The sequence below is a fragment of the Cervus elaphus genome, chromosome 11 (assembly GCF_910594005.1).
Source record: "Cervus elaphus chromosome 11, mCerEla1.1, whole genome shotgun sequence".
NCBI lineage: Eukaryota > Metazoa > Chordata > Mammalia > Artiodactyla > Cervidae > Cervus > Cervus elaphus.
This window is the reverse complement of record NC_057825.1, coordinates 100,242,613-100,253,314: the sequence shown is the minus strand read 5'-3', so window position 1 is coordinate 100,253,314 and position 10,702 is coordinate 100,242,613. Positions and strand designations below refer to the sequence as shown.

Here is a 10,702-nt window from a genome sequence, read left to right as displayed (position 1 = left end):
CCTAGAAAGTGGGGAGACTGACAGGAACCATCTGCAGGCCTTCCAGCTCTGAATCTTCATGCCGGAGAGCCTGACGTAAAGCAGATCCATCCCAATCTCCTGCCCCTCACTGAAGTCGTTGTTATTGTTCAGTGTCTATGTCCAACTCTCTGTGACCCCATGGACTGCAGCAGGCCAGGCTTCCCTGTCTTTCACTGTCTCCCTGAGTTTGCTCAAATTCATGTCCACTGAGTCGGTGATGCCATCCAACCATCTCATCCTCTGCCACCCTCTTCTCCTTTTGCCTTCAGTCTTTCCTTAGGCATCAGGGTGAAGACAGCAGCTTAAAACATTCCTCTGAGTGACCCGCTTTCCCTCCCTCCCTCCCCGTGTTCCTCCCATTCTGTGTGGGTGATGTCTAACCACCTCTGTCGGCCCCCATGTGCTGGTCCCCTGCCCAAAACACCTTCCTGTCTTCCCTCTTGGTGCTCTTTACCCAAGGCCCTGCCCAAAGGTCACCTCCTCTGGGAAGCCTTCCCTCCCTTCCTTCCCAGGCAGCCAGTCTCAAACTCCCCTGGCGACTCTCACCCCCACTGACTTGTACTGATGGATAAGGGAAGCTGAGTGGACAAACTCAGGCGGGCGGGTGGGGACTAGCCAACCACACCCAGAGGACGAAAAGGCAACTGGCCCTGGGAGGGCGCCTGTGCCAGAATCTGCTACACAGGTAGCTGAGAAATAACTACTACCGGTTGTCTTTGGGCAATGAGGACACAGCTTGCTTATTACAAAATATCCTTTATTGATAAAATAGCTCGGACTTTAAAAAAAATAAAAACCTGCATATCACAAGAGGACACCAGCAACAACAGTAGGGGTCCCGTGGGGGCACACGTGAGACTAGTCAGCAGATGACACAAGTCAGCCCCTCCCCGGGCCCAGTCTCACACTGAGACCAGGGAATGAGCTGGATGGCCTCCTGCCCCAGGAGCGACGCTGGTCCCCTCCATTCTCTCCAGCCCAGAAAACTCCCCTGGCATCCCTCCAGATCCAGCCAGGCCCATCGGCATGCCACCAGGGCCTGTGCTGCTCAGCCCAGCCCCCAAGATAAGGTGCTCACTGGCCTAATGGTGAAGCCAGGCATACCCGTGGGGAAGGCTGCGAAACATCCTCCCAGAGCTGCCAGTTGTTCCGGGAGGGAAGGGAGAGGGGACCAAGAGGAAGAGGCCCCTGGAGCCCCCTCAGGGGGTCTGAGACGGGCAGACGGCGCCCACCAGGGGCAGCATCAGCTATGCATCACAGGGGTCCACGTGGGGCTTGAGTCCAGCCTGGGGACTCCAGTGGGAGGCCCCCCAGGAGTCCACGGGGCCCCTACCCACCTGCTCCAGCCCTAGCACTCCACCACACACTCTCGTCTCACACCATTCCCTCGCAGTGGGTATCTTTAGCGATCTTGGGGAAACAGTCACCAGCTTGATGACAAAAGATTTCTCCCCCACTGTGGGGGAGGGGGGCCCAAGCCAATGAAAACCCTCTTGGTGTTGCAGGTGAAATGTTGAGACGTTATCATGCAGCATAATAACTCAAATCTTTGCAGGCTTAAGAACACATTCTCAAAGAAATCTTTGAACTGAAACTGTGGTTCTGTCTGCCACTCCCCACTTCCAGTTTAGGGTAGGAATTCACACCCCAGGCATAGAACAAAAGTCTACAGGAAGACAGGCGGTGGTAAACACAGAAAAGGGGGTTTTTTACATTACTGAATAATAACATTTTCTGGTTCTCTAGTGTGTTACCCCATGGAGCACAACACTTTCAGCCATGCCTTTCATCTCCCGGAGGCAAGTAGGCAGCAAGCTATTGTCACCCCAGTTTTTGCAGGGGGTGAACGCTAGTGATCAGGGCTCTCCCGTCGAGGAGGAGGCCAGGCCTCCAGACCACCCCACTGAGGCATCCACACACCCACCTGCCTTCCAGAGGGGCGCCGAGTGAGGGAAACGATACAAGATTCTGGTCTTTAAAGGAGTTACAAACCCAAAAGCAGGACGAAGGCGAAGAAGGGCCCAAAGACAGTTCCGGCCCATAAACCCCACCCAGTGCCTCATCAGGACCTGGGCACCCAACACAGACGCCTGCTGTCATTTCTGCCTCTTCCTCAGCAGCAGGCCCTCCTGGAAAAAGTGGAAGGCTGGCTTCCTGCTGTTTTCCAGGGGAAGAAGAGAAAGGAATAAAACACCGAGAGCAACTAGTCAACCAGAAGACGCGGGGTTCTCAGGGAAGGGAAGCCCACCACTGGTTGGCAGGGGTCTGCGGTTCTGGGAGGGGAGCCCAGAACATTCAGCTACATTCAGGATGGGCCAAGCCTCGTCCATCTGCCCTTGCACAGGCAGTGGGTGGAGAGATGGCTCCCCACAGCCAAGCCAGCAAGTGTGTGTGTGTGTGTGTATGGGTTAGTCGCTCAGTATGTCCAACTCTTCGCAACCCCATGGACTGTAGCCCGCAAGGGGAGCCTTCAAATAGATCGCCTGAACCTCCCAGGGGGTCCCCAGGATGAGGCTTCAGGACCGGGAAGGGACCAGAAAGCCCCAGGGAGGTGGCCACCTAAAACAGGGTGAAGCAGGGCAACCCTGGCACCCTGGCACCACCCCACATGGGCGGCAGGCTGGCGGGCTCACCAGGCCGTCTGGGTCCACTGGCGGCACAGGATCCTCCGGAAGGCACGGCGAAAGTCCTGGTTGAAGATGGTGTAGATGACGGGGTTCAGCGAGCTATTGCAGTAGCCGATCCAGAAGAAGAACTGGAAGAGGCCGTGGGGCACCTTGCAGTGCTGCGGGCAGATGGCACCCAGGCTGTAGCTGAAGAAGAAAGGGAACCAGCAGAGCACGAAGACGCCGATGACCACAGCCAGCACAAAGGTGAACCTCTTCTCCCGGCTCAGCTGCGTCCGCCGCCGCCACCACTGCGCCCCCGCAGGGCCTGTGCCCCTGCCCAGGAGCACCTGGCCACGCAGGGTTGCCAACACCCGGGGACCCTGTGGCTGCTGCAGCGGCGGGCTGCAAGCTGAGGCGGGAGACGCCGGCAAGGCCTGGGGCTCACAAGCTTTCTCTTCCTCCTCCTCTGCCTCCTCCTCCGGAGATGAACCACAAACCCCTTCCTTCTGACCCTGGCCTGAGTTGGGGATGACAGGCCAGCTGGGTGGCAAGGCAGGAGTGCCAGGGTCTTCAGGGGTCTCCCCCTCACCCTTCTCCCCTGGGCGAGGTTGGGAGCATCCGTTGGCCTCTCCAGGAGTGGCCAGTTGAGAGGCCAAGGTTGGCAATCTGGCTGAGTCTGAAACTTCCCCAGGGACAGGGTGTGGCTGCTTAGACGCCCTCTCCCCAGGCCCCCCTTTGGCCCTGGGGCTTCTGCAATGACTGCGCTTGGCGATCAGGTAGATGCGCAGGTAGACCAGAATCATGATAAGGCAGGGTGCAAAGAAGGACCCAACGCTGGAGGCCAGAATGTACCAGGCCTCTTGGTTGAGCTTGCACTGAGGGCGGGCTAGGGGCTGGGGGCCCTGGTCGCCCTTGTAGATGAGGGGCGGCAGCGAGATGGCAGCTGCGATGAGCCACACGATGAGGATGATGAACTTGATGCGGCGCGGGGTGCGCTTGGAGTTGTACTCCAGGGCCCGGCTCACGGCCCAGTAGCGGTCGAGGCTGATGGCACACAGGTGCACGATGGAGGAAGTGCAGAAGAGCACGTCGAGCGCCAGGTACACCTCGCACCAGGTGCGCCAGAAGTACCAGTAGCCCAGCAGCTCGTTGGCCAGCGAGAAAGGGATGATGAGGGTGGCTACCAGGATGTCGGCGGCGGCCAGCGACACTAGGAACAGGTTCTGCGGGGCGCGCAGCGAGCGGCTGGTCAGCACAGCCAAGATGACCAGCGCGTTGCCGAAGATGGTGAAGAGGATGAGGAAGGTGATGACCGCCGCGATGGCCGCAGTGGCCTGCACCGAGTAGGGTTCCTGGTGGTCCATGGCGGGGCCGGACGCCTCCAGGGCGGGCGCTGCTCGCCCCAGCGCGCGCACAGCCGGCGACGGCGCTGTCCCACCCAGGTCGGCTAGACGAGGGGGTCGCCCCCCTGGTGGTGCTAAAGGCGCTGAAGCCCCATGGCCAGGCCGAAAGGGGTCGGGGGACGCCCCGGGGCCGGTCACAGCCCTCCTACATCCTGGCGTGCCGGCGCCCGGCGCCCCTGCCGTCCGCCCCAGAGAAGTTTACCAAGTTGTCCCTCTGAGGTCTCCGCCCCGCCGGGAATCAGGGGAAAGTTGCGCCCTGACGCGGGGAGGCTGCTGGACTCACGCTGGGGCGCGGGGCCCGGCCGGCCGGGCAGGGGGTGCGCAGCCGGTTCTCGGAGGAGGCGCGGAGGCCGACCCGCTCCCGGAGCTCCTGTATCCCGGAACCGCGCCTGCAGGCAGCACGCCGCGGCCGGGGAGTGGGGAGGAGAGCAAGCGCGGCTGGAGGAGGGAGGAGACTGGAGGCGGGGGCGGGAGGAGGAAGGGAGGAGGAAGGGAGGCGGGGCGGGCGGGGGGGGTACCACCCAGGTTGGGTGGAAGGTGCGCCTCGCTGCGGGGCGCGCGGGCAGCAGCCTCCCCGCGCCCCCGGTCTCCGCTCTGGCGCCCCTACCCTTTTCCTCCCGGCCTCCACCCTGCGGCAGGTCAGAGAGGCCCGGCGTCTGGGGTCTTCGGGACCGAGGGAAGGATGCTGGCTGAAGTGGAAGGGTCGGTGCACGAAAGGAGCCGGGACGCGGCGCTGGCAGGTCCGCGGGCACAGAGGCGGGACGTCTCTCCTGCGGATTGCACGGCTAGGGCCGAGCCGTCGGGTCTAGGGGGGTGGGGGCAAGCAGATCTTCCCTCCCCGCCGCCCAAGAGCACCAAGGAGAGGGTGGGTGGGTGTGTCGGGGCTCTGGCGCATCATAAACCACACGCGCTCCCCGGAGCCCGAGAGGCCAGAAGCCGAACGGAGGGCGTGAGGCGAGCGGGGAGACCCTTCCCCAAATGCTTTTCCGCCCCGACTGGACTCCGTCGGGCCTGCGGACCCCGAGGAGGCGCGCGTAGTAAGGTACCGAGCGCCCCCTGCCGCCGCCCGCCTGCGAGCTCGTTCTCGGCCACCGGGGACCCGCATCCGCACCGCGTCCTGGGGTCGCTGAGAAGGCTCCCAAGCCCAGAGGGTCAAGCAAGTGGTCAGAGCCTGGGATTGCCGACTTCAGCTTTCCTGTTTCTCCTGCAGATGCCTCAGTTTCCCTTATTAAGGGCAAAGAGGTAAGGAAAAATTGGCTTGGACTCAAGTCTCAGCAACACCTGAGACTCAGGCGGGGGAAGGGGGTTGGGGGCGGGGGCGATGTCGGGCAGGTGCAAACTCCGACCTCGTGACCAATAGGAAGAGGATGTCCTCTGGTGCAGAGCCAGGAGATCTAGTCAAAGGCGGGGTCTTTTGACACAGTTTCTCAGACAGTAGAGAATCTGCCTGCAATGCAGGAGACCCAGCGTTCCATCTCTGGGTCAGGAAGATCCCCTGGAGGAGGGCATGGCAACCCACTCCGGTGTTCTTGCCTGGAGAATTCCATGGACGGAGGAACTGGTGGGCTACAGTCCATGAGGTTGCAAAGAGTCAGACATAACTGAGCAAGTAACTTTCATTTCAGAGAAAATGTAGGTTTCGGGGGCAGCTTGCAAGAGGAGAGCTGTGCAGTGACCCCCTCCCTGCTCCAATCTTGCTGACTCCTTGCCCCATGCATGCTGCACACCCCTCTTGAAGTGGCCCTGGAAAGTACAGCTGGGGTAAGAAGAAACTTCTGATTAAGCACATATTCAGTCCTGTCTGACTCTGAGACCCCATGGGCTGTAGCCTGCCAGGCGCCTCTGTCCATGGGATTTCCCAGGCAAGACTGGAGTGGATTGCCATTCCCTTCTCCAGATGATCTTCCCGACCCAGGGATTGAACACAGGTCTCCTCAATTGCAGGCAGATTCTTTACCATCTGAGCCACCAGGGAAGCTCGATTAAGCACATACCCCACCCTGACTGCCTTCTGGCCTCAAAGTGCTTCAAAGGACAAGGGCTCCCCACGCACCCTCCTCCTACCCACGCTCCCTGTGGCCACTGCCAGCAGTACCAGCCTGGAGAGCTTCAAGGTCATTTTTTCACTGTTTCCAGAGCCTTTAATGCTATAACCCCAGCCTAGACCCAGCCCTCATATTTCTAGCCCACAGCTGTACATGGCATCCTCCCTATAAATAAGCCTCAATCCACTTCTGAAAGTAGGGCTCCTCCGACGGACATGGCCTTGATCCAGCATGCCTGCTCCATCTTCACGGGAGCAGAGAGTGTGGCCTCACGGTGCCCACAGTGTCTCATCCCAGCCAGGCTCAGGAAAGGTGGTATCCACCCCCACCCCCAACATGGGGCAGGACTCAGGGGGATCTCCCTTGATCCTGGGCTCTCCCTGCCTCCTGCCAGCCCCTCTGTTAGACGCGAGTGCCCACAGGCCGGTGGGGAAGGTGCTGCCTAGGCTCGGTTGGAGAGGCAGCCAGCCTCCCTGGTCCCCTCCAAAGACAGGTGTCGTGAACGCATCCTTCCACTTGCTGGGCTTCCACCCCAGGGTCACCAGGGATGGGGAGGAGTCATCAGACCCTTTGCTGAGGAAGGACAGATGGATGGCCATTAGCGCCTGGGAATCAGCCACTTGAGCAAATTCCTGCCTATCCCCGTGGTTCCCTGCCCCATGTTCTCTGTCCCACAGCAGGGAATCTGAGCACTCTGGTGGCCCAAATAGGCTTTGAGAAGGACTACTTCTCATCCTTTTCAACCACTGTCAGGCTGGGGGGCCAGTGGGTATATCCCCAGACACTGCAACTCACAGCAGCTTTTTGTCTGCTGGCCTGTTTTCTTTGAAAGGCCAGGCCTCCAGGGCTCTGCAGAACTGAGGCCAGGGCTCCTCAATCCCACCCCACCTCACCCTCCCCATGCTGATTCTCACCTGGGCCTTCCGAGTAGGGGTAGCTCCACATCCACCCACTCCGGGCCCTGCTGGGTACCACCCTTGGTTGAGGACAGCCAGAAAGAACCCACAGGAACCCACGAGGCTCAACCAACAACCAGGCTCTGTGTCACCCGCTGCCGTCCCCCAGCCCCACCCAGCCCCAAGACCAGCGGCTGGCTCTCGGGGCAGTGGGGGCTGTTACATGACTCAACTCCCCGCTGCTCTCTGCCATCGCCTTCTCCCACACACACACCCCTTCCCCAGCTGCCTGCTCCCCCCAGCCCTTTGTGAGTCAGAGCCTCAGGCTGCAGCAGGGCTTCCTCCAGCCCTTCCCAAATGAGCTCTGACCCACCAGTATCACCCTGCTCCACCAGGGCTGGCAGAGCTCAGTCCCAGTCCCGCAACCAGCCAGCAGCAGCTGCTGCTGTTACTGCCAGCCGCGTGTGAGGGGGAGGGGGAGGCAGTGACAGGCTCTGGTCCACCTCCCGTCCCACACCAGGCTACATGCTGGTCCCTGGATGTGCCCTGAGCGCCCACATCTCCAGTCCTTTCCAGGGACTGTTTGCTCTGCCAGAAGCACCCTCCTCACCCTTCTTTCTGTGCTTGGCGGAGCCCTATTCTCTTTTCAAGGACCGTTCACCCATCACCGCCTCTCAAGCAGAGGGAGGTACCCTGTCCTCCCTTGGTGCCACTCTCACGCCCAGACCACTATACCACAATGGGGTCTGATGGCCTGTTGTACCACCTCTTTCATCAGAGCAGACATCCCTTCTCGGTCCGCAGTACCTGGCCAAGATTGTTGAAAAGTGAAAAGTGATGGCAATAGACATCAGCAGATGAAATACACTCAAGCTTTTTTCAGACAGGTGGTGCCCAAATGAAGGAACCCCCAGGGATGTCCTTGAAAAGAGGGGCCATGGTGGAAAGGTGACCTAGTAGCATCTTTTCCTAAGAAAGGGGAGACAGTTGTCCCACCCTGGCCATGAGAGCACAGCAGGAGATGCACCATGGTAGCTGGAAGCCCAGGAGCTTCTTCAGGTCCAAGAGGCAAGACTGGCCCCACTGACTCCTGGGCCAGGACACCAGCAGCTCAAGCTGCTGCACTTCCTGCCCCGAGAGCCCATGGGGACGATCCCCAACCAGGCTGCACCCACCCCAGCTTTGCCCAGAAGCCCCAGCCTTTCAAATCCCCAGGGACCTCACCCCCAGACCACCCTGTACCACCCAGCCTCCCCACCTCCCCAGACCCCTGAGCCGTGCCCTCGGTGATGTCAGTCGGTCATCCTCTCTCCCCGCATCATACCTCGCCCGACAAAACCCCAACCCTGCTCAAACCTAAAATCATCCATCCTGCCTTTGACCAAGCGGCTGCTTTTTCCAGAGCAAAACGCTCACTTCATCGACTGGCTTGACTTTAAATTCGTGACCACAGATCTCCAGACGTTCCTAGTGTGGTCACTTCCCCACGCCTCAGAATCGGCATCCGTCTCCTGCTCCTCTTCCTGCCTGCGCCCTCCTCGCAAGCTGTGGCTTTGCCTTCTATTTAAGAGAAAAGGGAAGCCAACCCACAGGCACACATTCCCTACACACCTCCCTCGGAGCCGCGTCTCGTCTCTTGAGGCAGGTCCTCTGCATACACCCTGGACCTCAAGTCCTCTCGTGTCCCCCAGGAGTCTGCTCTGTTGATTATCCCTTCACCAGCTGTCACTCCCTCCAGTCTACGGGCCAGCCCCCTTTTTAGGAAGCCCTCCACACCCTCTGCGTACGTGCGTGTGTGCTAAGTCACTTTGGTTGTGTGCGACTCTTTTGCGACCCTATGGACTGTAGCCCACCAGGCCCCTTTGTCCATGGGATGGATTCTCCAGGCAAGAATACTGGAATGGGTTGCCACGCCCTCCTCCAGGGGATCTTCCTGACCCAGGAATCGAACCCACATCTCTTACATCTCCTGCATTGGCACTGGGTCACCTGGGAAGCCCCTGCAGCCTCCAGCGTCTTGTCTGCCTGGTCACGGCCTCTAGCCCCTCACATTCTCCCCTTGACCCTGTGCTGAGTCTGCTCCTGGGCGTCGCTCATGGCCCCACATCACCAAGTGCCAGGCTCGCTTCTGCGTCCTGCTCCTGCTCAGTTTCTCAGCCGCATTTTTCCGATGGACCCTTCCCTGGGGGACACTCCACAGGCCCTGCTCCCTCCTAACAGGCCACTCCTCCTCAGCTACCTTTTCCTCTCCCAAGCCCCGAATCAGAGAGGCTCAACTAAGACTGGTTCCCTTCCCAAGGACACTAGGCGATGTCTGGAGACATTTTTGATTCTCACCACAGGAGGCAGGAGGTTGGTACTGGCATCTAGTGGGGAGAGGCCAAAGATGCTATTAGAGCACCTTACAAGGTCCAGCACAGCCCCTCTCCCCAGCGAAGACTCATCAGTCAGAAAATGCTGCTAGGGCCAAGACTGAGAAACTGCACCAGTTCCGTCCTGGGATCCTTTCCTTGTGTACCTGAACTCTTCTTGGGGAAGCTCATCCAGCCCCTGGTACCCACCTGGATGCTAATCACTCTCCAAAGCACATCCCCTGCCCTAAACTGCAGGCTCACTCAGCCCACACACTTCCTGACCCACCCATTTGACATCCAGTAGCCCCCGACTTACCTGGTGGCTCAGCTGGTAAAGAATCCATCTGCAATGCAGGAGACCCAGGTTCGATCCCTGGGTTGGGAGGATCCCCAGGAGGAGGGCATGGCAACCCACTCCAGTATTCTTGCCTGAAGAATTTCATGGACACAGGGGCCTGGCCGGCTACAGTCCACAGGGTTGCAAAGACACGACTGAATGACTAAGCACAGCGCAGCCCCCGACTTAAAACACCTATTTCCCCTGAACTCTCTCCCTTCAGTTCTTAAGGCTGAGATGCCTTCATCCCCTGCTCATCCAAAACACACTCCCAAAGCACCCACTTTTGCCCTTTCCCCATCATCCCGTCACGCTCACTCGCATAAGTGCAGGGGCTACCAGCTGTTCTTCCCGATTCCAACTCGCTTTTCAAGGCGCATCTGGAATAACTTTTTTTAATATGATTTCACTTTTGGCTGCTGAGTCTTTGCTGTGCTCGGGCTTCTCACTGCAGTGGCTTCTCTTTTGCAGAGCACGGGCTCAATTCTTGTGGTGCACACTCTTAGTTGCTCCGTAGCTTGTGGGATCTTCCCAGACCAGGGATCGAACCTGTCTCTCCTGTGTTGGCAGGTGGATTCTTTACCACTGAGACACCAGAGAAGCCCCTGAATGACTTTAAAATTTTAGATTGGGTCTTGTCACATCTCTCTTTAGAAACTTCCAGCAGGTGCCCCCTGTTGCTCTTGGAACAAACCATCCCTCCACAGCTGACCAGGCCCTTGCCTGCCCCCTCCTTACTGCCCCCACACACCCCACACACATACACCTCTCTCCACACACGCTGGCCTGACACACCTTGCTCTTTCCTGCCTCAAGGCCTTTGTACTGGCTGTTCTTTCCCCAGATGGCCCCAGGATAGCAGCCTCCTGCCATTCAGGTGAAATGCTATCAACAAACGCTCCCCTCTTCCATCACTTATCAGCCCCAAATGCTTCATTTGCCTGTTTGCATTCCTCTCCCCATCCCTGAATAAACTCCATGAGCATAGAAAACCTGCCATGTTCCCTATGTTATTCCCAGTGCCTATAACGGAGCCT

General features: G+C 59.1%; 1 protein-coding gene across 1 annotated transcript; it reads right to left on the bottom strand.

Annotated features, from left to right (window-relative positions):
- Window positions 1-761: 761 nt before the first annotated feature.
- Window positions 762-4,478, bottom strand: ADRA2B (adrenoceptor alpha 2B). The gene has a single exon (XM_043918722.1). It carries the CDS (start codon window positions 3,992-3,994, stop codon window positions 2,651-2,653), a length of 1,344 nt encoding a protein of 447 aa, XP_043774657.1. The 5' UTR covers window positions 3,995-4,478; the 3' UTR covers window positions 762-2,650.
- Between the last annotated feature and the right edge of the window lie 6,224 nt (window positions 4,479-10,702).

Excerpts from the sequence above, each read along its gene's own strand:
- ADRA2B (XM_043918722.1), bottom strand. The coding sequence starts at position 3,994 with ATGGACCACCAGGAACCCTACTCGGTGCAGGCCACTGCGGCCATCGCG.